The 27,751-nt window shown below is 40.7% G+C and overlaps 1 protein-coding gene across 5 annotated transcripts in view; it reads right to left on the reverse strand.

Moving 5' to 3' along the window:
• Positions 1-27,751, reverse strand: part of LOC140458343 (leucine-rich repeat-containing protein 49) — a 275,785-nt gene that overhangs the window by 119,047 nt on the left and 128,987 nt on the right. For all 5 annotated transcript variants that reach the window (XM_072552724.1, XM_072552725.1, XM_072552726.1 and 2 more), the window contains 2 exons: positions 10,703-10,769; positions 8,854-8,997 (listed from right to left, as the gene is read on the reverse strand). In XM_072552724.1, coding sequence (XP_072408825.1) covers positions 8,854-8,997; positions 10,703-10,769 — 211 coding nt within the window. The remainder of the gene's footprint in view (positions 1-8,853; positions 8,998-10,702; positions 10,770-27,751) is intronic.

A 27,751-nucleotide genomic window follows, 5' to 3' on the forward strand; every position in this document is an offset into this window, starting at 1 on the left:
AAGGCCTTTGATAAGATCCTTTTTGGTAGGCTGATATAGAAACTAAGTAACATGGAATCAGCAGTGAACTGGTAAGATGAATACAGAACTGGCTTGGTCATATGTTATGAAGTTGTAGGTATACTGTACCTTTAAGAGAGTTGAAAGGCTGGCAAGGACTTAGCAAGAACACAGAATACTGAAAAATATAAAATGTAACATTTGGTTGACCAGCTACAGTAGAAAAAAAACAAATTCAAATTCGGCCAATCAGTTTAAATTATGCCCCAAGATACCAAGCTCCAGGCAAGTTTGAATTTAGTATTTTGACAATATTAAAACAAATGAAACAATCCAATGTTTCAGGGTATAAATCTCAGATATTTTGAACAGTTAGTCAGAGCGGCAAAGAGCAGCCAGCACTAACAAGTACAGACTGCCAGCAAAGCTGCTCTCCAAGAGGTTTCTTTATCTATCAAAGACCTGTGAAGCAGAAGCACTAAGAAGCAGAAAAGAAGACAGAAAAATCTACAGAGGAAACTCAGCAAAGCTGACCGGTTTTGAAATGTGATTTTTTTTTGTAAATCTTAATTGGGATTTTTTTATCGGACTAGTATTGTAGAGGGGTAGGTAAAAGATAGGTTTAAGAGAAAGGAGTTGTAAATAGTTATTGGTTAATATTCTCTGTTTGACTTAAAGAATAAAGTTGTTGATTTTTACTTTAAATAGGGACCTTTGGGATAGTTCTTTGCCTCTCAAATTTCAACAGATTAAAGCACAGGGTGAATCTTTTTTCTGTTGCTGGTTTAAATTAGCAGAGGGGTTTACCCCGTGTCACAACACGGAAAACAGAGATTAGCGGTGGCAAGATATTTTCTGACTGAGGTTTTGTGTTCTGCAGAGTTCAATGCTGGGACCCCCCTTTGTAATGTATTTATATAAATGATCTGGAGGACAATGCGGGTGAACTGATTAAAAGTTTAAAGCCAACATAAAGATTGGGGGAGCTGCAGATAGTGGAAAGGATTGACAGTGGATATAGCAGAATAGACTAGAGACTTGGGCAGAGAAATGGCAGGTGGAATTTAATCCAGACAAATGTAAGGTGATGCATTTTGAAGTACCTAATGCAATAAACGGCAGAACTTGTAGAAGTCTTAATATACAGAGAGACTTAGGCTTACATGTCCACAGATCCCTGGAAGTGGCAACACAAGTTACTAAGGGGGTCACAAAGGCGAATGACATGCTTGCCTTCGTTGGTCAGGACATAGAGTACAAAAATAAGCAAGTCACGTTCAGAATTCTGTATACAATTTTGATTGCCGCACTACCAGAACAATGTGGAAGCTTTGGAGAGAGTACAGAAATTGTTTACCAAGAATGTTGCCTGGTTTGGTGGGTATTAGCTATGAGGAGAGATCGGACAAACTTGGCTTGTCTTTACTTGAATGTCAGAGACTGAGGGCAACCTGATAGAATTTCACAAAATTATGAGAGGCAAAGATAGAATGGATAGTCAGAGTTCTTTTTTCCCAAGGGTAGAAATGTCAATTACTAGGGTACATAGGTTTCAGGTGAAAGGGCAAACATTTAAAGCAGATATGAGAAGCAAGATTTTTTACACAGTGGTGGTAGGTGTGGTAGGTGTCTGGAATCTGCTGTGAGAGGAGGTGGTAGAAGCAGATACAATAGAAATGTTTAGTAACTATCTTGACAGAGTAGACAAGGAATAGAGGAATATAAATTGCGTAAAACAAGAGATTTTTAGTATCGAAAGGCATAATGTGTTGACATATTGATGGGCCAAAGGGCTTGTTTCTGTGCTGTACTGTTCTTTGTTCTCAGTGAAAAATGACATGCTTTTAATAAATTTGTGCTAGTTGTTCTGGAATAACCTTCACATTTACAAGACTCTGTAAAATATGAATTTGAACTTGAAGATTGTTCCCACTAATGGCAAGACTATTAACTTCTTGCATTATCACTTAGTTATTACTTTTTCAACTTTTTTTATATTTCAGCATCTGTGGAGAGAGTTATCATTTTTGGTCCAGTTACCCTTCTTCAGAAAAAAAGTAATTGGAACCTATTACATAACATATACAGAACAGATTTAAATTTTCTGAAACAAATCAATGTTTGCATTTTTACTCCATGAGCCTCATCTTATTCCTTCTTCTTAATACAAATATATGTGAGTTTATTCACTTTGATCAAAGGAATGGAAAGGTAACTTATTATCTAAGTGGAAAGAAACTTTAGAGTGTTTCAGTGCAGAGGAATCTGGGTGTCCTCATGAATGAATCACAGAAAATTTGCACGCAGGCACAAGAGGTAATAAAGAAGACAAATGGAATGTTGACACTTATTGCAAAAAGAAGAGAGTATAAAAGTAGGGACGTATTGCTACAATTGTACATGGTATCAGTGAGACTGCACTTGGACTATTGTGTATAATTTTGGTCCCCTTATTTGAGGTAGTTGCACTGGAGGCAGTTCAGAGAAGATTCACGAGATTGATTCCAGAGATAATAGACAATAGACAATAGACAATAGATGCAGGAGTAGGCCATTCTGCCCTTTGAGCCTGCACCGCCATTCAATATGATCATGGCTGATCATTCCTAATCAGTATCCTGTTCCAGCCTTATCTCCATACCCCTTGACTCCACTATCTTTAAGAGCTCTATCCAATTCTTTCTTAAATGAATCCAAAGACTGGGCCTCCACTGCCCTCTGGGGCAGAGCATTCCACACAACCACCACTCTCTGGGTGAAGTAGTTTCTCCTCATCTCTGTCCTAAATGGTCTACCCCGTATTTTTAAGTTGTGTCCTCTGGTTCGGCACTCCCCCATCAACGGAAATATGTTCCCTCCTGCCAGAGTGTCCAATCCTTTAATAATCCTATACGTTTCAATCAGATCCCCTCTCAGTCTTCTAAACTCAAGGGTATACAAGCCCAGTCGCTTCAGTCTTTCCGTGTAAGGCAATCCTGCCATTCCAGGAATTGACCTCGTGAACCTACGCTGCACTCCCTCAATAGCCAGAATGTCTTTCCTCAAATTTGGAGACCAGAACTGTACACAGTACTCCAGGTGTGGTCTCACCAGGGCCCTGTACAGCTGCAGAAGCACCTCTTTGCTTCTATACTCAATCCCTCTTGTTATGAAGGCCAGCATGCTATTAGCCTTCTTCACGACCTGCTGTACCTGCATGCTTGCCTTCATTGACTGGTGGACAAGAACACCCAGATCTCTCTGAACAGCCCCTTTACCTAATTTGATACCATTGAGGTAGTAATCTGCCTTCCTGTTCTTGCCACCAAAGTGGATAACCAGACATTTATCCACATTAAACTGCATCTGCCATGCATCTGCCCACTCACCTAACTTGTCCAGGTCACCCTGTAATCCCCTAACATCCTCATCACATTTCACCCTACCACCTAGCTTTGTGTCATCAGCAAATTTGCTAATGTTATTGCTGATACCATCTTCTATATCATTTACATATATTGTAAAAAGCTGCGGTCCCAGCACGGATCCCTGCGGTACCCCACTGGTCACTGCCTGCCATTTCGAAATGGAGCCGTTAATCACTACCCTTTGTTTCCTATTAGCCAACCAATTCTCTATCCAATCTAGTACTTTGCCCCCAATCCCATGCGCCCTAATTTTACTCACTAACCTCTTGTGTGGGACTTTATCAAAAGCTTTCTGAAAGTCCAGGTACACTACATCCACTGGATCTCCCTCGTCCATCTTCCAAGTTACATCCTCAAAAAATTCAAGAAGATTAGTCAAGCATGATTTCCCCTTCATAAATCCATGCTGACTCTGTCCTATATGGGTTTGTCTTATGAAGAGAGAATTAGTAGGATAGATCTATAATTGTCAAGAACTTAAAAGAATGACAGGAAATTTAACTGACATTTAAGGTATGAAACGGGATTAACAAAGTAAAAGCCTGGAGGGTATTTCCTGTCTGGGGCAATCTAGAATGAGAGGTCATAGTGATTAGGATAGCAGATTTCAAACAGAGATGAGGAGAAATTATTTCTTTCAAAGTGTTGTGAACCTGTGGCATTCACGACTCCAGGGTGCAGTTAATAGAGTGGCATTAAGTAAATTTAAGGTGAAAAGAGGTTGATTTTTAATTAGTAAAGGGTTGAAGGTATATGGGGAGTAGACAGGTAAGTGGAGTTGAGGATGAGATGAGATCAAGCATGACAGCATTGAATGGGTTAGTAAGCTCAAGAGTCTGATTTGCCTGGCCTTGCTCCTAGTTCTTATGTTATGTGCAGCATTTTAACATATCCTTTGAAAGTGTTTTCTCTTTTAAATGAGTCTGGCTTCTTTTCAAAAGCATCTAGGATATAGGTTGTTCTGGTATAATGTGTGTTTCAACAACACAAATTGGCTATAGTGCAACTGACAAATTGAGGATGCTGTTTGGATAACACAAACTTTCTGCTGAATGGGTATAGCAATTTTCCATAGCAATCTTCTACAGCGTGATTTTCTACAGTGGTTTTCAATAGCACTATTTTCTATAGTGCAAGGTTGCAGAGAAACGCAACTGTGTTATCCCAGAATGGACTCCATTTGCTTCATTTACCTTCTTTGGTAGCAAGTTCAGTTTCCTAATTACTTTCTGAGGAAGAAACTTCCCTTTATTTTCTTATCAGATTTAGTAGTAATTATCTTCTGTTGATGGACCTTTGTTTGAATTTTCCCCACACGCGCCAACATTTTCATCGTATCTCTCCTGTCTAACTTACTTGAAACAGTAAAGACCTTATCAAGTCATTCCAAACTTTTAATGTCTTAGTTCTAGAACTAGTCTTGACAATCTTTCTGACACATTTCTAAAAGATGACATCAAATTTTGCAAGAAGAATGTAAAATTCCTCAGTAAAAATGGTTTTAAAATGCAAAAGGAAATAAATCCATAATATTTTGTTTAACTGGTAAGCAGGAAATATTTTCTTTTCATTTTTAAATTAAATTCTAATGTTGTACTTTAATGGTTTCCTTCATCATCATTAGAAGTCAATGAAATGATCCTTCAAAGATCTCATCCCAATCTTTCCCTATATTTGCAACAACAATGTGGAAGTAATTTAATAAAATTGGTTTTCCCAGTAAGATAATATACACTTACCAAGATACTATAAGTTTCACTATTATTGCATTCCTCCCCAGTGGCCTCAGGGTCTGATTCTATACCTAAACTTTCAAGAGCTGCACACTATTCAGCAGACAACAGCAACACGCATTCATATTAGCACCAAAGAACCATAATCAGACAGATAGTGACACTGAAACAAGGGAACAAATGAGGAATGCTTGAAAAGCTTGGCAGAGGTAAATTTTGAGGAAAGCCTCGAAAGCAGGAATCAGGGGTGCTCAGTCTGAGAGATTATGAAACAATCCAAGTTATTCTGAAAGATCCAACAACCTGCTGCAAAACATTACCACTTTCAGTAGGAGCAGAGAATCCATTCTTATAAAAAGTATAATAAATAAAGCAAACAAGGACAATGAAACTTGCAAAGAAATTTGAGGCTTGTGTAACAAAGTATTTGAACTCGGTACATGATAAATTGAAATCATACAACTTGAAACACCAGTTATAACAATGTTGCCAAGCTATTTTCTCCACCAGAATAGGAAATCTAACTAAAGGAATGCCTGAGATAAGTCAAAGTTCTGGACTGGTTGGCTCGTTGGCTAAACTTGTACCAGCTTGATAAATAGCTACACCATCAATTGAAACAGAGTTAGGCCATGCTGCAATGAAAAAGCACCGGCAAGCCATTATTCAATAGGAGCTATCTCAGTGAAACTTAAAGCATGGTTGAATGGTGCAATGATCCTGAAGAGGATACCTGCCTGCTTATCCATCTATTTGCCAAGTTAAAATTGCAAAGGCCGTATAGGTGCTTCAAGATTTTCATTGCAGCGATGATGTGGCAGACTGTATCACACTCAGGTAAAAACAATGACTGCAGATGCTGGAAACCAGATTCTGGATTAGTGGTGCTGGAAGAGCACAGCAGTTCAGGCAGCATCCAACGAGCAGCGAAATCGACGTTTCGGGCAAAAGCCCTTCATCAGGAATAAAGGTAGTGAGCCTGAAGCGTGGAGAGATAAGCTAGTGGAGGGTGGGGGGTGGGGAGTAAGTAGCATAGAGTACAATGGGTGAGTGGGGGAGAAGATGAAGGTGATAGGTCAAGGAGGAGAGGGTGGAGTGGATAGGTGGAAAAGGATATAGGCAGGTAGGACAAGTCCAGACAAGTCAAGGAAACAGTGCTGAGCTGGAAGTTTGGAACTAGGTGAGGTGGGGGAAGGGGAAATGAGGAAACTGTTTAAGTCCACATTGATGCCCTGGGGTTGAAGTGTTCCGAGGCAGAAGATGAGGCGTTCTTCCTCCAGGCGTCTGGTGGTGAGGGAGCGGCGGTGAAGGAGGCCCAGGACCTCCATGTCCTCAGCAGAGTGGGAGGGGGAGTTGAAATGTTGGGCCATGGAGCGGTGTGGTTGATTGGTGCGGGTGTCCCGGAGATGTTCCCTAAAGCGCTCTGCTAGGAGGCGCCCAGTCTCCCCAATGTGGAGGAGACCGCATTGGGAGCAACGGATACAATAAATGATATTAGTGGATGTGCAAGTAAAACTTTGATGGATGTGGAAGGCTCCTTTAGGGCCTTGGATAGAGGTGAGGGAGGAGGTGTGGGTGCAGGTTTTACAGTTCCTGCGGTTGCAGGGGAAAGTGCCAGGATGGGAGGGTGGGTTGTAGGGGGGCGTGGACCTGACCAGGTAGTCACGGACGGAACGGTCTTTGCGGAAGGCGGAAAGGGGTGGGGAGGGAAATATATCCCTGGTGGTGGGGTCTGTTTGGAAGTGGCGGAAATGTCGGCGGATGATTTGGTTTATGCGAAGGTTGGTACGGTGAAAGGTGAGCACCAGGGGCATTCTGTACTTGTTACGGTTGGAGGGGTGGGGTCTGAGGGCGGAGGTGCGGGATGTGGACGAGATGCGTTGGAGGGCATCTTTCACCACCTGGGAAGGGCAATTGTGGTCTCTAAAGAAGCAGACCATCTGGTGTGTTCTGTGGTGGAACTGGTCCTCCTGGGAGCAGATACGGCGGAGGCGGAGGAATTGGGAATACAGGATGGCATTTTTGCAAGAAGTAGGGTGGCAAGAGGTGCAATCCATCCATTTTGTGGAGGTACCAGTGTTGAACTGGGATGGATAAGGTCAGAAGTCACATGACACCAAGTTGTAGTCCAACAGGTTTATTTGAAATCAGAATTTGAATTTTCACCTGATGAAGGAACACCACTCTGATTTCAAATAAATCTGTTGGACTATAACCTGGTGCCATGTGACTTCTGACCTTATCCCTCACCCAAAGACAGAGCACTAAGCAGAAAAATATTATGATTTTTTTCCAAAGCTTATTCCTATAATTTTTCAATGAGTTTTACTTTATAGGGTCAAGCCACTGTAAGATGTGAACAAACTTAAGACATTTTTTCAGTTATTTGTCACTGTGTTTTCATTTTTTTGGCATCGAGTGCACTTCCAGGCAACAACTGGGTTGCATAGGGGCCTTCTTAGCTACAGGTCATTCTCCTATAACATGCGTTTTGTTAATGCAATTTCACTGTAACACAATTGACGAGTTGGGAACACTAAAGTGCAAACTTCTAATGTGTTGGCTGTAACATGATTACATCGCCAACATTTTAAGAGCTTTTTTTAAAGCACGACTTTTCCATAACACAGGGCTGTACATTATAGAAGAACTACCTGCATCTCAAAACTCTTCCTAATACAAATTTATGGAGAGACCTCCTATGATTCAACTCATCATAGTTTTACTGTTGGTTGAGGCAAGGAACATTCCAGACAAAATTAACTTAGGTCAGAAAATAGAGAATAATTGTGTGAAAGATAAACTCAGTAAATCGAACACCTGGAACATAGAATATTGAGGTCAGTGATAGACACTGTGATATGGAAGGAATATTGGAAATACAAAAAGTCATCGGACTCAAAACATTAACTCTATTTCTCTCTCCACAGATGTTGCCAGACCTCCTGAGTTTCTGCTTCTATATCAGTAACATGATTGGCTCCAGAGTATAGCAACCAGAAAAAAGTGGCAGAATATCTTACAGGAAGAATATATGAGTGAAGAGAAAAGAGATGGTTATATGCAAAAGCCTATGTGTTAGGAATACCAAGCAGGAAAATTAAATTGACCCTGTGGAAGGTTGCAAGTAACATAATGAACATCATTCAAATGAAGGATAATTCAAGTACTACGACACTGTTGCTCATTGGAGGTGGAAAGCAAATTGTCTTATAGAAATTTAAATGGGGATGTGAGAATAAGGAAGTTATCTTTATGGGAATTTTTTTTAGAAAAGTACAGCACAGAACTGCCCTTTGGCCCACAATGTTGTAACAAGGTTTAGTCCTAATGTAAAAGATAATAAGTTAACCTCCGCACCCCCAAATCACTGCTATCCACATGCATGTCCAGCAGTCGCTAAAATGTCCCTAATGACTCTGCTTCCATCACCACCACTGGCAATGCATTCCATGCATTCACAACTCTGCGTAAATAACCTACCTCTATACCTTTCTGCTAATATCTTAAAACTATGACCCCTCGTACCAGTCAATCCTGCCCTGGGGAAAAGTCTATAGCTATTGACTATATCTATTCCTCTCATTATCTTGTCTATCTCAACAACCAAAGATAACGTATGAACATTTCATACTCTTAATAAAGAGCTCTGGCAAATGTAATCCATGATTCCTTTATGTTCAGTATTTTAGGAAACCCAAAAGTAAATTTACCACAGATTCAATGCGATTCCGTCTGAGATTTAGTTCTGTCAGTGAATCAAGACCACTCATGTTTTCAACATGAACGATGAAATTACCCGCAAGGTTAAGCACTCGAAGTTCAGTTAAATGATTGATATTTTCCATCCTACAGATCTGTAAACAAAGACAAAGACAACCTTAATATTAACACTGATTTTTACATTTTACAAAAATATTTAAAACTGAAAGTAAAATGCTTGCTTTTCCACAGAAAGAAAAACGTGAAACATTATAAAAGAAACCAGAACCATTGCCAAACTGAAAATGTAAAAAAAGTGAACATGAAAACAATCACAAGAGTTGGTTTTTCAATGCCATATCTTATTTCAAAACTGTTCAAATTACTCAATGTGCTATGAATTCATGTTCATTAATTCAGGTCTAACTTGGAAGCAGGATCATTAGGGAAATGTAAGTGACTGCTGGACAGGCACATGGAAAGCAGTGAGTTAAGGTGTGCGTAGGTTAAGTTATTGTATTTTACATTAGGATTATGCACAACATCGTGGGCCAAATGGCCTGTTCTGTGCTGTACTTTTCTATGTTCTATGTTAAACAATGGTGTGTATAATACAAGACAAAACAAGCCTGAACAAAGCTCTTAGTCCTTAATGAAACGTCTCAATATTCTAGCAGGCATCAAACTTTCAAAGGCATCCATCAGGCCAGGCCCAAAGGTAACAGACTAAGTTTTCTTGATTCCTCATAAAGTCAATCAGCCAAAAATCAATTTTCCACTTACAGCATTGGCTTTTCCACATAGGAATCAACCTCTGCATAAAGAGGTTGTATCTCAACAGACTCTCTGAAAAGCAATCACTTTTTTCGCTATTTCACTGATCAAATTGAATACCTGTGAACTTGCACCATTATACTTGCTGCCCAAAAGAATCCATTATTTCTCATGTCTATGCTAGCCTCAGCAACACAACAGGAAACAAAACTCATGCGCAGAGGACATCCAGTTGTACTTTACTAATATCCTTCTTAACTCTTCTGTTATTGCTAAATTCTCAAATTATAGAAATGTTCTCCTGTTGAAGTAATTGTTTTTAGTCTTCACATCAAATGCTGTTCAAGAGCTTCTATTCAACTCTTCTCCACTGGCAACAGTTTGAGACTAAACCAAAATGTTTGTCACCTTAGTGCCATATCTGATACACAAGGAGGATGAGGCCTAACCTCCCCCGACACACCATCACTTTGTCCATTTATAGTTATGTAACAAATGCCTGTCTTCATCCCTGTCTCAGCCCAACTGCTGCCGAAAGCCTCATTAAGATCGTTGTTAACCGTAGACTTGATAATTCCAATGCATTTCTATCTAGACTCCCATATTCCACTCATTATAAACTTGAAGTCATCTCAAACTCTGCTGCCCATGTCCGAACTCATAACAAGTTCTGATCACTTAACAATCTCACAGATTTGTATTGGCTTGCAGTAAAGCGATGTGTTGATTCTAAAATTCTCATTCTTATTTTCAAATTCCTATCTCTGTAGTCTCTTCCAACTCCACAGCCCTCTAAGATATATGGACTAACCAGGTTCTGGCCTGGTATGCACTCCAAATTATAATTGCTGCACATTCAAGGCTGTGCCTTCAAGAACCAAAGCTGAAGTCCCCTCCGTTAAGCTCTCTATCTTGTTTACCTCCTTCTAAGGCATTTACTGAAACCACTTCTTTGGTTGTCTTACTTAATATCTTCTTACATGGCTAGCAATCATATTTTGCTCACTAATGATCCTGTGAAGCACTATGGGACATGTTATTGCATTAAATATGAACTTTTGCTCAATAATGACACTTGTACCATACCTGATTTGCATGCAGGTCCAAAACATCAAGATCAGTGAGACTCTCCAGATTAGATATGTTCTTGATTCTGTAGTACAACAGAAACAAATTTAGAAATCATTTTCCAGGGAAAATCAATAAAATACAAACTCCACACATTTTCATTAGACACAATTATAGAGGATTTTACAGCTTTCTACCCCTCCTCGGCTGAAGTACTGATTCTTGTTGGTGTTAGGTCCTTGTTGCTAGTTACCCTTTAGCGCCAACCTTATATGCCAATGCAGTGAAAACAATTTGCATAATTGACAGATCAGCTAAGAAACTCCAGGAGATTCTGAACAGTTCAGAATGGAGAAAAAAAGCAACTCAAGTTGTCCAAGCTACAACAGAACCAGAAATACACCCAGCAAGATAGCTCACCAGATAGACAAGTTCAACATGGAGTACTAGCACAATTTACTACATTATATGCAGTAAATAAAACATACAGTAACTGTTATTCACTGCTTCCCTGAAGCCTAAGAAGCTGACAGTTTTTTACTTTATCGCAAGATAGTCTAAGCAAAGAGCAATCAGTACATCATATATTAACTACCCTGAAATATGAAACTGGATATAGGAAGGTAGAACTTTACAGAAGATCACATAGATGGGCATCAGATAGAGTGGGTAGATAGAGATAGAAATTGTGACTGAAGTGCTAGTTTAAGAGGACTGCACTTCAAAGGATACTAGCACTAGTGCTGAGACAGGAAGAAACTGTACCTATTGGATGTTCTCCTGAACTAGGATAGGAACCATTTCCCAGCAAAAAAGATGAAAGGATAGTGACATTGGTTTTAAATTAATATGTAGGAATTAACAGGAAACATCAGCATCCTAACTTAACAAATGAGGATTATGCCAATTTTGAACTCTGCCTCTAAAGTGAATCAAGGCAGAATCATTGAATATTTTTCAACATAGGTGCACAGATTCTTGTTGTGCAGGGAATCAAAGGTTATTGGAGTAAATGGGATGTGGAATTCAAAACACAAACAAATCAGCCATGAACTTAACAAACTGTGGAACTGGCTTGAAGGGTCGAATGACCTACTCCTGATCCTAACTCATGTAGGATTTATTTGCTGACAACAACAGTTCATAACAATCCAACAACTGTACACATGCACACACCTGTGTAGTACTGTGCAGATTTTCAAAAATTAAAATTCCATTTTATTTAACACTTCATTTACTTACTCTTAGCTATCACTTCAATCATCTTTCGGTATTTAATACTTTCAAAAAGTATAGTTATGAGAGGTATCACTGCTGGTATGTATTCTCCTGGGTGTCAGCAAGGGGAACCATTCACATTTATGCAAATTAATAAAGGAAATTGATGGTGGGATAAAATTTTTCAATAGCAGTGAACAGTATCCTTAACAAAACTGGAGTGCTTAATACAATCACGTTTCGGGAGGAACCACATATAGAGGGAAGCAGTGGATATGTCACTGGACCAGTAATCCAGAGGACATGTGATCAAATCCCATCATGGAGCTACAAGTATCTGAATTCAATTAATATGTCTGCAATTCAAAGCTTGTCCAAATGATGATCATGAAACCAGTAAAATGGTACATGGTTTATTAACGCCTTTAGGCCAAGCTTACCTGGTCTGGTCTACACATATCTCCAGACTCACAGCGATGTGATTGACTATTACATCCTTTGAAATGGCCCAGCAGTCCACTCAGTTGAACTAAACTACTACAAAGTCTAAGAAAAGGCATGAAACTGAATGGACCATCCAGCATCAACCTCAGCAGCGAAAGCAATAACGGTAAAATTAGCCCTGTCAAACTTATAAAGCCCTTCTCATTAACACCTGGGAGGTTGTACAATCTCTTAAGGTAAACTTGCAGGTTGAGCTAGTAGTTAGGAAGGCAAATCCAACGTTGCCATTCATCTCGAGAGGACTAGAATATAAAAGCAAGGATATACTTCTGAGGCTTTATAAGGCTCTGGTCAGACCACATTTAGAGTATAGTCAGCAATTTTGGGACCCATACCTCAGGAAAGACAACTGGCCGTGGAGCAGGTCTAGAGGGGTTCACAAGAATGACCCCAGAAATGAAAAGGCTTAACATATGAGGAATGTTTGAAGACTCTGGGATTATACTCGATGGAGTTTGGAAGGATTACAGAATAATGAATGGCCTTGCCAGAGTGGACATTGGGAAGGTGTTTCCATTGGCAGGAGAGATGAGGACCAGAGGGCACAGCCTTAGAGTAAAGGGAAGATCCTTTAGAATGGAGATAAAGAGAAACTTCTTTCGCCAGAGAGTGGTAAATCTGTGGAATTCATTTCCACAGAAGGCTGTGGAGGCCAGGTCATTGAGTATATTTAAAATGGAGATAGATAAGTTCTTGACTGCCAAGGAGATCAAAGGTTACAGGGAGAAAGTGGGAAAATGGGGTTGAGAAACCAATCAGCCATGACTGAATGGCAGAGCAGACTCAATGGGCCGAATGGCCTAATTTCTGCTCCTATACCTTATGGTCTAAGTTGGGAGAGCCACCCAATAAACTTGTCAAGCAACAGCATGGCATAGCCATATTCATGGAAATATACCCTACAGGCACCACAGTGTTTTGTCCCACTGGCAAGCCAAGCTTACCAGAATTGGTGGAACAGTGTTATCCATTCATAAGGTAGTTGCATTGGGAATCCTCAACATTGACTCCAGACCTCATTAAGTCTAGAAGCCTCCTGCTGATTTCACACTTATAGTACCCACACAATTGTAATCCTCTGCGTTGAATACTAATTGCAAGAAACACAAAGGATGGCAATGAAAGGGAGTAAAGTCCCCAGCCAGGGTACAATGTCTATCAGTAGTGAGGTTTCAGCAGCACCACTATTGGCTAAACTGTTCAAGTCCTAAAAGATCCAGGCTGCTAGACTGGATCTTTAGCAGCTGGAGAAGGAACCAACAAGAGGGAGAAACGTACATGATGTGTCCTCACAAATCTAACTGTCAGAGAAGCATCTGTCCATGACAATATCGGCAGGTCTGAACACCAAACAGTTCTTGTAGAGACAAATTCCATTCTTCACATTGAGGATATCTTAAGTGTCGTGTCATCATGCTAAGTGCAATGGGTTTTGCTCTAGCAACTCAAAACGGAGCAACAACGAGGCACTGTAGGCTATCAGCAGCAGCAGCAGAATTGCATCCCAATCATAATCTGCAATCGCAGGGCCCAGTACCATTTCCATTCTAATGTTACAAACAAGCCAGGTAGAATGACTCTGGTTCAATGAAGAGTGCAAGAATTAGCAGCACTAAAAGCAACACCGGATTACTTATAGAGTAATAGAGTCATACAATTTGGAAACAGACCCTTCAAAACACTAGACTGGGCAAGCAATTCTGTAACAACAGATTATATATAAGGTTTGTAGCCTTGCTGCAAAATTTTATGAATGGTGGCGGGCAATTAATCAACAAACTGGAGAAAAAGTCACAACAAATATCTCCATCCTGGAAGATGAGGGAGCCCAAAACTTCAATAAGAAGACAAGGCTGAAACATACTCATCCATCGTCAGTCAGATATGCCAAAGAGATGATCCAGATCAGCCTCTATTGAGGTCCCAATCATCACAGAAACCAGATTTCAGCCAATTTAATTCACTCCATATAATATCAGAAAGGGCATGAAGACACTGGACAAAGGCAAGGCAACTGACTCTCACAACAATCCTACGACTGTACTGAAGACTTGATTCCAAAACTAACCATGCCCATGTCAAGCTGTTCCATTACAGAAACAACACTGACATCTACCCAAAAACATGGACATTTGTTGGGGTGAGTCCTGTTCACAAAAAGAGGGACAAATCCAAATCAGCCAATTATCATCCGATCAGTCTACTCTCCATCATCAGCAAAGTGATGGAAGTGCCAACTGGTGATGCTCAGTTTGGTTTCTTCTCAGGGCCATGTAGCTCCTGATCTCATTCCAGCCTTGGGCCAAACATTGAAAAAAGAGCAGTACATCAGATATGAAATGAGAGTGACTGCCCTCAACAAGGCAGCATTAGACTGAGTGAAGCATCAAGGAGCCCTAACAGAACAGGAATTAATGAGAATCCAAGGAAAAGCTCTGCACTTGCACAAGAATCGTGCCTAAAATAAAGTAAGCTCGGCAATCATCTCAGTCTCAGGACATCGCTACAGGAGCTTCTCAGGGGGAGTGACCTAGGCCCACCTACTTTCAGCTGCTTCATCAATGACCTTCCAACATCATAAGGTCATTAGTGGAGATGTTTGCTGATGACTGCACAATATTCAACATCATTTGTGACTCGGAGAAAATGAGGACTGCAGAAGCTGGAGATCAGAGTTGAAGAGTATGCTGCTGGAAAAGCACAGCCAGTCACATAGACATCCAATGAGCAGGAGAATTGATGTTTCAAGCATTAGCCCATCATCAGGAATTTCATGCTCCCTGACTGGCTGTGCTTTTCCAGCATGAAGAACTTATGCTTGTCGATTTTCCTGCTCCTTGGATGCTGCCTGACTTGCTGTGCTTTTCCAACACCACACTCTTCAACCATTCATGACTCCTCAAACACTCAAGCAGACAATTCTCAAATACAACAGAACTGAACAATATCAAAGTCTGGACTGACAAATGACAAATACCTTGCATGGCACACAAGGGCCAAGCAATGATCACTGTGTTGCTGGAAAACACAGCATCTGCAGTCCTCACTTTCCCCAAGCAATGATCACCTCTAACAAGAAAGCATCTAATCATTGCCCCATGACATTCAACAACAACGGAATCCCCCATCAAAATTCTCATGATTACTATTGCCCAGACACTGAAGTGGAAAAAAACACAAATACTGTAGCTACAAGAGCAGGTCAGAAGCTAAGAATTCTGCAGTGTGAGACTCAACTCCTGCCTCCCAAAGCCTGTATGCCACCGACAAGGCATAAAGCAGGATTGAAATGAAATACTCTCCATTTTTATGAACAAATGAAGATCTAACAATACTCAAGAAGTTTGAAATAATTCAGAGCAAAGCAGCTTGCTTGATTGACACCTACTGCACCACAATAGTGAACAGTTTCAGAGTCACTGAACAAAATTGGGGCTGAGGATGTTTTGCCATGCTGTTGGGAAAGTTTTTAACTAATTCTACAAGTGTATGGGAATGAGGATACAATATTGACAAATGATACTGCACCAGGATGCTAAGAGAGGCAAATGTCATTAAAATTGAGAATAGTAATTGGCAACCCCACACCGCTTGTGAAAAGCATAAAAAAGGTGGGAGTTTTTCGTGCGTTTGTCACCCAATTATAAGATTCCACCATTTGTTTCTCTCTGCACAGTTACCATCTGGTTCATTAATGTCCTTTAGGGAAAGGAAACTGTCTCCTTACCTGGTCTGGCCTCCATGTGACTTCACACCAACAACAATGTGGTTAACTCTTAACTGCCCTCTGGGCAATTAGGGATGAGGAATAAATGTTGGCCTCGCCAGCGATGCCCACATCGCATGCATGAATGAAAAAAATTAAGTTAATAGGCAGAGTCAGGTGATGGGAGAAAGTAATAAAGTCTAAATCAGGGTTGCACTTCATGTATGTGAATGCAGGGAGAACAGTTAATAAAACTGGGGAGTTCCAGGCACAGATTACAATTATGGTTGCAGGAACAGAGACTCGGCTGAAGAAAGGACTGGTTTGCATATTAAATATTCCTTGTTATAAGGTGCTCAAAAAAGATAAGAAAGGGGAAAAAGATGGGTTGACATTGTAGATTAAGGACAGCAACTGGAGAAAGAGGATGCTTCACAGTGTGCAAGGACAGAATCAATTTGGCAAGAACAAAGGAATAAAAAGTGTACAATTACATTGCCTGTGTAATCAATAGATCACCAATTAGTGGAAATGTGGAGGGAACAAGTGTTCAATGAAGTTACAGAAAGCTGTAAACATCATAAAGTATTCATAATGGGGGACATTAATACCCACATATAGAGTATGATAGTGGTGATATAAGGGGCAGTGAGCAGTAAGTGTTCCTAGATTGTGTACAGGAGAACTTCCTATAACAATTTGTGTCATATTAAACAAGAAGGGAGGCCCTGCTAGACCTGGTTCTTGGGGATAAGGGTAACCAAGTAGGATAAGTCACAAGATGGGAAAACATTTGGGAGTCAGAGATCATTATAAAATGGCATAGCTCCTAATCAAGTAGAAAAGAGCCAAATTCAATGGGCAAAAACTCCCAAATGTTTTCCCATCTTGTGACTTATCCTACTTGGTGACCCTTATCCCCAAGAACCAGGTCTAGCAGTGCCTCCCTTCTTGTTTAATATGACACAAATTGCTATAGGAAGTTGTCCTATATATAATCTAGGATCACTTACTGCAGGATAGACTGGAACCAAGGGTATCAGGAAAAACAATATCTGAGCAATGCTATCTTCAAAGAAGAGATGGTCCGGGCAAACTCAGGTATATTCCTGCAAAACAGAAAAGGTAGGATAAACTAATTCTGAACTTGCTGCATGAAAAAAAGTGTACAGAAAATAATTATGGAAAATCGGTGCTAATGGCAGATGTCAGATGGTAAATACTTTTGAGAACTAAGTTAAACACAGAAGGTTGAAAAGGAGTATGTGAGAAGCAAAGATAGATTACGAAAAAATAGCAGCAAATGGAAAAGGAAATCACAAAGTATTCTATAAGCATATAAACAATAAAAGAAGTGGTAAAAGGAAAAGTGGGCTGAACAGGAAGTAACAGGGGGATTTACAAATGGAAGCAAGAAGCCACGGCTGGGGTGTTAAATTAATATTTTGCATCTGCTGTTATCTACAAAGTAGATGCTGCCCAGGGCATGGTGACATAGGACAACACTCAGCCACTAGAAGACTTTAAAATTGACAAGGAGGTAGTTTCCATAACTTCAGATGAACTGTCAGCACTTAAAACTGACAAGATTACAGTGCTTGTCCACAGATCCCTGAAAGTGACGGTACAGGTTATTAGGACAGTTAAGAAGGCATACTGGATGCTTGCGCTTATCAGTCAAGTTATAGAATTGAACAGCAGGGAGATTTTGTTGGAGCTACTCTGCAGGAAGGATGTGATTGCACTGGATGGGTGCACAGGAGATTTGCAAGGATGTTACCAGGGATGGATTAAGGTTAGAATTTCAGATAAGAAGAGGGGTTGGATAAGCTTGAGTTGTTTTCTTTGGAGCTGAGAAGGGTTAGGTGGTCCTGATTGAGGTGTATAAAATTTTGAGAGGAATCAACAGGGTGAATAGAAAGCAGGTGGAAAAACAAGAGGGGGACATACTTTTAAAGTGAAGTGAATCTCTTCATATTGTGTATTATCATTACCATGATAATGATCCATGTAGAGACAAATAAAATTGTGAGCGCAAAAAAAACAAAAAGATTTAAAAATAAATAGCCGGGTTCAGGTCTTATTAGAGAGTGCATATAAATTGATTAATGGGAAACATGGTTGATTCATGGTGGTGAATACGAGATGAAAATTATCACAGGTAATTTTGGTAGAGAAAATAAATCTGTTCAGGTGTAAGAGCACTTCTGGGTGTAAAAAAGAGCTAGGTTCAGGGCTCTGTGGCACAGTTGTAGTGAGATTTTGAGCCAGACGGCCTGGACTAAAGTTGCACATGTTCCAGAGGTGTGCCTTAACATCCTGAAGAAATTGATTTAAGAAAAAAAAGTGCTGCGTTCTCTGACCCAACAGGCTTTGCATGTAAATTGATCATTTAGTAGTAACACAGATGATTTGATTTTGCGACAAGGATAAAGGAAAAACACAATACAGGTGACTTGGTGTAGGGAAAAAAAGAACATTGAAAGCACTTTTAAATATTTTTTAAAAATCTACGTGCAAGGAGGGGTTCATGTAACAATGGTAATGCCCACACCTCTGGCTTAGAACATCAATGTTCAAATCCCACATGCATAAAATTTGTGTCATCACATGTCTGAACAAGCTGATTAAAATGATAGGCGTTTGTGGTGCCTGATTTCTAGGCTAGGGGGCTTGGGTTCAGGTACCACCTGCTCTAAAAGTGTATAATAATATCTCTGAACAGGCTGATTGCAAAATAACTATAGGTCTTGCTGTAAATCTCATTTATAGCCACTCAAATTGTTCCCAAGAAGATGCTCCCCTTTCTTTTATCCCTTTGCTTACCCCTTTACCAGCTATGCAGTGGGATTCAATGCAATCATCTCTCATAAAGATTGTGGAACAGACCGGATGCAAGAAGAACTTTTCCCCTGGTTGAGGAGTCAAACCAGGGGTGACACTCAGGATGAAAGGTAGGTAATTTATGACTAAGATGAGGAAAAATATCCTCATTTCAGGTTTAGTGAGCTAATAGAATTTTTTTAAAAGAGCTTGGTTCTAGGGATTTTGTGGTGTGGTGGCAATGTCCTTACCTCTGGATCAGGAGATCCAAGTTCAATTGCCACTTGCTCCAGTGGTACATAATAACTTATTTCAATCCAGGTTGATTTAAAAAATTAAACATTAAAAGAGATGGGTTCTTGTAGGGCTTGTGTAGAGAAGTAATAGTGTTCCTACCTCTGACCCAGGGGGGCAAGTTTCAAGACTCACCTAACTCCTGAGGTGTGTAAAACACGTCTGAATAGGTTAATTAGAAAATAAATCGCAACTGCTGAGTCAGAAGGTTAGGGTTCAAGTTCCACCTGCTCCAGTGGTGTCATAACACAACTGAACGGGTTAATTAAAACTATTAAGAGTTGGGTTAAAACCATAGGAAATAGGAATAGAAGGTAGTCCATTCAGCCACTCAAATCTGCTCTGTCGTTCAATAGGATCCAACATTTTTCACATCCACTTTCCTGCCCTTACCCCATAACCCTTGATTCCCTGATTGATCTTAGTAAGCCCTTGTATTTCCCCTTTGTCCAATTTTATAATGTAAGTTTAGCTATCTGGTTGGGATTGTAACAGTGCAATGTTGTTTCTAGATGGTGGTACTTACATAAAATACCTAACTGGTTACTTGTCAAGCATACAGAAGCCTTGACAATAAAAATGCTCCATAAATGAAACAGAAGTGGAGTGATTGAACGGTGTCAGCTAAGTGGATACTATAGAACATAGAACATAGAACAATACAGCACAGAACAGGCCCTTCGGCCCACGATGTTGAGCCGAACTTCTATCCTAGATTAAGCACCCATCCATGTTCCTATCCAAATGCCGCTTAAAGGTCGCCAATGAATCTGACTCTACCACTCCCTCGGGCAGCGCATTCCATGCCCCCACCACTCTCTGGGTAAAGAACCCACCCCTGACATCTCCCCTATACCTTCCACCCTTCACCTTAAATTTATGTCCCCTTGTAACACTCTCTTGTACCCGGGGAAAAAGTTTCTGACTGTCTTCTCTATCTATTCCTCTGATCATCTTATAAACCTCTATCAAATCACCCCTCATCCTTCGCCGTTCCAACGAGAAAAGGCCGAGAACTCTCAACCTATCCTCGTACGACCTACTCTCCATTCCAGGCAACATCCTGGTAAATCTTCTCTGCACCCTCTCCAAAGCTTCCACATCTTTCCTAAAGTGAGGCGACCAGAACTGCACACAGTACTCCAAATGTGGCCTAACCAAAGTCCTGTACAGCTGCAACATCACCTCACGACTCTTGAATTCAATCCCTCTGCTAATGAACGATAATACTCCATAGGCCTTCTTACAAACTCTATCCACCTGAGTGGCAACCTTCAAAGATCTATGTACATAGACCCCAAGATCCCTCTGTTCCTCCACCTGACCAAGAACCCTACCATTAACCCTGTATTCCGCATTCTTATTTGTTCTTCCAAAATGGACAACCTCACACTTGGCAGGGTTGAACTCCATCTGCCACTCCTCAGCCCAGCTCTGCATCATATCTAAGTCCCTCTGCAGCCGACAACAGCCCTCCTCACTGTCCACAACTCCACCTATCTTTGTATCATCTGCAAATTTACTGACCCACCCTTCGACTCCCTCATCTAAGTCATTAATAAAAATTGCAAACAGCAGAGGACCCAGAACTGATCCCTGCGGAACTCCACTTGTAACTGGACTCCATGCTGAATATTTACCATCTACCACCACTCTCTGACTTCGACCGGTTAGCCAGTTTTCTATCCAATTGGCCAAATTTCCCTCTATCCCATGCCTCCTGACTTTCCGCATAAGCCTACCATGGGGAACCTTATCAAATGCCTTACTAAAATCCATGTACACTACATCCACTGCTCTACCCTCATCCACATGCTTGGTCACCTCCTCGAAGAATTCAATAAGACTTGTAAGGCAAGACCTACCCTTCACAAATCCGTGCTGGCTGTCCCTAATCAAGCAGTGTCTTTCCAGATACTCGTAAATCCTATCCCTCAGTACCCTTTCCATTACTTTGCCTACCACAGAAGTAAGACTAACTGGCCTGTAATTCCCGGGGTTATCCCTATTCCCTTTTTTGAACAGGGGCACAACATTCGCTACTCTCCAGTCCCCTGGTACCACCCCAGTTGCCAGTGAAGACGAGAAGATCATTGCCAACGGTACTGCAATTTCCTCTCTTGCTTCCCACATAATCCTAGGATATATCCCGTCAGGCCCGGGGGACTTGTCTATCCTCAAGTTGTTCAAAATGTCCAACACATCTTCCTTCCTAACAGGTATCTCTTCTAGCTTATCAGTCCGTTTCACACTCTCCTCTTCAACAATACGGTCCCTCTCGTTCGTAAATACTGAAGAGAAGTACTTGTTCAAGACCTCTCCTATCTCTTCCGACTCAATACACAGTCTCCCACCACTGTCCTTGATCGGACCTACCCTCGTTCTCGTCATTCTCAGGTTTCTCACATACGCATAGAATGCCTTGGGGTTATCCTTGATCCTATCCGCCAGGGATTTTTCATGCCCTCTCTTAGCTCTCCTAATCCCTTTCTTCAGGTCCCTCTGGCTATCCTGTATCCCTCCACTGCTCTGTCTGAACCTTGTTTCCTCAACCTTATGTAAGCCTCCTTCTTCCTCTTTACTAGACATTCAACCTCCCTCGTCAACCAAGGCTCCCTCACACGACCATTTCTTTCCTGCCTGATAGGAATATGAGTTCCCTGAATGGGGCTGTTAAGCTGGTCTAATCAGGGAATCCTAGTTGACAGATATAAACAGGAGTGTCAAGAAAAAAAAGAGAGAAAAAATAAGGCGTCAGAGGTTCTGTTCACGCTAAGAGCTGGCGCTGAAAAAAAAAGAAAAAATAAATAAACAGGAGTGTCAATGGTTCTGCTCAATCTACGATCAGCTCTGTGCTAGTTGGGTCAGTGCCATGCATTAAGCGTACATAAATAAAGGTTTACTAGGTGACGGGACACCGGCCTATGTGGAGTTAGGTCAGAAAGCATTAGTCCCTGTTTTGGTTGTGAAACAGTTTACATATCTTCTTAACTGAAGGTTTTTTTACAGTTAGTTAGGCTTGTGTTATACAGATTTTCAACTACTTCTGACTCCATATCAAGTCCCCTAAACAAACCATATCTAGTCCAGTTACCTATCCAGTAGTACAGCTTAGAGCAGCACTTCCCACCATGAAGTCTACTTTTCTCTGTCTTGGATACACACTGGCTTTCCCAACTACTTGTCATTTTTGAATTCTTCTTCAGAGATATTTAAACCATTCCGAGTGACCCACTGAAAACCTTGCAACTAGCCTTATCTTCATATCCAGGCAGAGTTGCATGTAACGAATATTTAGGAATAGCCAAATGAATCAGCCCTTTGGAACTGAAAGTTACGTTCTCAAAGAATGCTGGCTTCTACAGTACAAAGAAATGCTTAAAAAGGTAGGGGTTATCACAGCTCCCATACCAACATCACCTGGCATCAATTGCTATCTTAAAGGTTTTTCTGAAATTTGCAGAATGACAGATTATTAAGATCATAATTGAATTTGACAATTGCATGGTAAGACAGTTATGGACTCTCAAAACATACTTAAGCAGGCAGCCCACACGTAACTTTGCTGTTTGTTTCAGTAAGTGTACAGTGAAGATAACCTGGAGTAAATTAGCTAATTGACTACCAGGTTTTAAAACAGACAAACATTTATTCACAAAATTATGGAATGAAACACAAAGAACAGACTATAGAATATCCACAGAACTCAGTCTATCTAGACTTAATTATGTTGTTCTAAAAATAGACAACAGTTCCAATAAACATAGAGTAAAACTGAAACAAAGGCTTACAGGTTGAAGTTAGAAGGGAAGAAGGAAAGAGAGTCCAGCAGCCTGTTTCACATACACACATCCTGCTGTACTGAACTAAAAAACAAGAATTCAGCTTTCAGGACTGACCACTCCCCTTTCTTAATACACGTTACTTCTAAAACATGAAAGCTATGGCCTAAACTCTCATATGTTTACGTATAAACAAAAAAGTCTCTCAGTAAACCCTTTCATCTCTGTACCAAACCAGTCGCCTCAGAGCCCAGACTGTTTTACGACCCCTCTGAAAAAAATCAAGGACAGCATCCTTAAGAAGGACCAGCTTTGTGTCACCTCCCCCCTTAAGAAAATGAACCATCAATATCCAAAGATGGCTTTTTTTATACCCCTCAGAAAAAAATTGGTTAGTACTCTAAAATACACATACACACTACACTGACAATAAAAATGCAAACATGCACAACCACATTCGAATTCAGGCCATGGTATACCCCCGCCACCGAATGTGTCCATATCTCATTTGAGTCTTTATAACACATCGGTAATCACGTTTTTATAACCTGCCACATACACAATTGTCAAACTGAATGGCTGCAACATCAAGATCCATCTAAACAGTCTGGCATTCTTGTCCTTAAATTTCTCCACAAATGTCAACGGGTTATGAACAGTGTATACAAACATCTCTGATGCGTTGCTGGTAATATAGACATTGAAATATTGTAATGTCAACACCAGCTCTTTCTGAACAGTCGAATATCTCTGTTGATGAATGTTCAACTTTCTGGAAAAATACCCAATGGATCTTCCTATCCCCTCATCATCTTCCTGCAACAGCATTGCACCAGCACCAATATCCACATCAGTGGCATCAATCGCCACATTGAAAGGCTTTGCGTAATCAGGTGTGGCTAATACTGGGGCAGTGATTAACACAGTTTTTAGGCTGTCAAATGCCTAAAACTTCTGAAATTTCTTGCTCTCTTTTAACAATTCAGTGAGTGGAGAAGCTACACTGCTAAAATTTGACACAATCCCAGGAACAGTAGTACTGCTCTTTTCGTTGACAGTGTGGGAAATTCCCCAATTACTTTCGTTTTTGCATCCCGTGGGGCCATTTGTCCATGTTCAATAACATGGCCCAGGAAGGTGACTTGGGCTTTGGCAAATTCACTTTTAGCTAGGTTTACCACCAAGCCTGCCTTCCGAAGTCAATCGAACAAGTCCGATAAATGCTGTAAATGTTCCTTCCATGAGGGACTAAAAAATCACCAGGGCATCAACATACACCACATAGGTGGGCAATCCAGCCATGACATTATTAATTATTCTCTGAAATGTGGCTAGAGCGCTTTTCATATCAAATGGCATGACTTTGAACTGATATAGTTCATCTGGCATTACAAAAGCCAAAACTGCCTTTGCTGTTTCCAACAAAGGTACCTGCCAGTAGCCTCTGAGCAAGTCCAACTTAGAAATCTAAGTTGCTTGTCCTGCCTTTTCGATACAGTCCTCCAACCATGGAATTGGACATGCATCAGTCTTTGTAACAGCATTGACTTTTTGATAGTCCACACATAACCGTTGGGTACCATCTGGCTTTGGCACCATGACTATGGGTGAGCTCCAGTCACTGTAACTCACTTCGATTATGCCATCTTGGGGCATGGGTTTTATCTCCTTCTGAACCTGTGCCAACTTTAGAGGGTTATGCCTATAAGGATGTTGCTTACTCGGAACAGCATCTCCTATATCTATATCATGCACAATTAGGTTAGCACTTCCCAGTTGATTTCCGCATATCTTCTATTGTGATAGTATTAACTCTTTTAGGTCATTTCGATTTTTTTGTGGAAGGTAACTTAATAATTTATCCCATTTTTGATAATTTCCTCATTGTCCAATTTGATTTGAGGAATGTCCAATTCAAAATCCTCTGAACTTGGTTCTTCCTTCTGTGCTTTAATCATTAACACCTTCTCTTCTTGCTTTCCTTCCCTGTCAAAATATTTTTTGAGCTGAAAATGTGTTGCTGGAAAAGCGCAGCAGGTCAGGCAGCATCCAAGGAACAGGAGAATCGACGTTTCGGGCATGAGCCCTTCTTCAGGATGCCCGAAACGTCGATTCTCCTGCTCCTTGGATGCTGCCTGACCTGCTGCGCTTTTCCAGCAACACATTTTCAGCTCTGATCTCCAGCATCTGCAGTCCTCACTTTCTCCTCGAAAATATTTTTTGAGTATATTCACATGATCCACTCTGAGATTCCTTCCTAACTGGAGTCCTTATCAATTAGTTCACCTCACTCAATTTCCTCTCAATTTGATATGGTCCACTAAAGGTTTTAAAAGTTCACCTATTAGTGGAATTAACACTGGGAATCTTATCTCCAGTGGCAAAATTGTGAATTTTTGATTTCTTATCCACTTCTTGTTTCGTTTAAATGTTTTAAATGTTTCATTTAAATACTTTCAAATGTTGTCTAGCCAACTCCCCAGTTCTATTTAGTCGTTCTCTAAACTTTGACACATTGTCCAAATGGGTGGTGTCTGAATTCTGACTTGTTTATTTCTCCTTAATCAACTTTACTTCATGCCCAAACATTAATTCCAATGGACCGAATTTGGTCAATTCATTTGGTGCATCTCTGATTGCAAAAAGCACAAGTGGAACTCCCTAATCCCAATCATCCGGATAGTCCTGACCATAAACCCTTAACATGGTCTTTAATGTTTAATGCCATCTTTCTTGTGCTTCCTGGGATTCTGGATGGAACGCATTAGATTTGAATTGTTTTAATTCCAAGCTATCACAGTCTCCTTGAATAGTTTGGATGTGAAGTTTGACCTGTGATCTGACTGGATCTCTTTTAGTAGTCCGTACCTAGAAAAACATTTGAGTGATTCTTCTCCAATCCTTTTAGCTGTGATATTGCACAATGGGACTGCCTCGACAAGTCTAGTCGATACATCCATTATTGTTAATAAATACTGATTCCCACTTTTTGTTTGAGGTAGGGGGCCTACACAATCAATCAAGACTCTTGTGAAAGGTTTCTCAAATGCCGGAATAGGTATTAAAGGTGGTTTTATTACTGCCTGTGGTTTTCCAATTAGCTGACACGTGTGACACGTCTGGCAAAATTCAACCACATCTTTGTACAGTCCAGGCCAGTAAAAATGTCTTTGCATTTTAGTCTGTGCTTTCCTCACCCCAAAATGACCTCCAAGTGGTTGCTCATGCGTCACTCGCAGCACCTCCTTTCCATACCCTACTGGCAAAAGAATCTGATGAACATCTGCCCATTTCCCATCTGCTTAAATATGTGATGGTCTCCAATTCCTCATTAAGACATCATTTGATAAATAATAACACAGAGGGATGCATTCACTCTCCTCTTCTGTAAATGCCTTTTGATTCAACTGCTTTAAGTTCTCATCTTTCTGCTGTAACTCAATAAGCTTAGCAGAGCTAAAGATACCTGCATGCTTACCTATTTGCTCCTACTCTGTCTCACTTATCTAATCAAAAAAAGTCTTTGATAATGCTATTTCAGCTTCCTTACCTGTGCCTTTTGACCTCTCCTGCTTCAGCTTGTGACTCTGTGATCTCATGACTACACAATCAGGGAAGATTCCCAAATAAGACTTCTGCAGTGCTTCAGATGGTTGAGTCTCCACTGGCTTTTCAACTAGAGTAGGCAGCACACCTATCGGTGTGCTACATCATTTGCAAGGACAAACTGTATTCTAGGAGCTGAGAGTTTGTCCACCACTCCTACCACAAATTCTTCACTCTTTTCTGGACACTCTAGCCTCACTTTAAATAATTGAGCACTTTTTGTTTCACCATGGATTCCCGTTACCAGTACTTTTTCTGGCAACAGTCCTTCAGGAGTACATATATCCTCAACCTTCAGCATCTCGGACTGAGAGGATTCTGTGTCTTTTAATATAACCTCTTTGCCTGATACTCCTGGCCTATGTGAATAAACTTCATGCATGCATGTATATGTTTTTAAGCAGACCTGGCACTTCCTCCTTAATCAACCTTTGATGCAGCTTTCTAGCTTCCACTGTGCTTTCTGTTACCATGCCAACAAAGCTCCCAGGCTTGTCCTGTTTCCTACATCTGACTCTCTCCTAGCCTACCAACACTGTGATTCCATGTGGTTCGCTTTATTACGATGAAAACACCGGAGCTTTTTACCTTCTTTGTCCCCTTCAAGGGTTTCCTATTTAGTGAGTTTTGAGAAGATTTGTAGCTCAGGTTGAGGTTCTGGATACATGTTTGCCCGCTGAGTTGAAAGATTCATTTTCAGATGTTTCATCACCATTTGTGCACTTTCTATTTATATGTTTGAGTTTCCTTGGGTTGGTGATGACATTTCCTGTGGTGACATCATTTCTTATGGTGATATCATTTCCTGTACCTTTTTTCAGGGGGTGGTAAATGGCAAGTCAATGTGTTTCTGATAGAGTTCTGTTTGGCGTGTCCTAGGATGGATGTGTTGTCCCAGTTGAAGATGACACCTTTGGCATCACTAAACAAAACAAATTTGAGGAAACCTTCAAGACCATCAATAATACCCTTACTGGCATAAAATTCACAACAGCGGAGGAAAACAACAACAAACTGCCATTCCTAGATGTCACAGTAGAACGAACAGCCAATGGGGAACTTCAAGCCAGCATCTACAGGAAAACAACACATAAGGACCAAATATTGAACTACAGAAGCAATCATCTGAACATC

This window comes from Chiloscyllium punctatum, chromosome 33, assembly GCF_047496795.1.
Source record: "Chiloscyllium punctatum isolate Juve2018m chromosome 33, sChiPun1.3, whole genome shotgun sequence".
Lineage (NCBI taxonomy): Eukaryota > Metazoa > Chordata > Chondrichthyes > Orectolobiformes > Hemiscylliidae > Chiloscyllium > Chiloscyllium punctatum.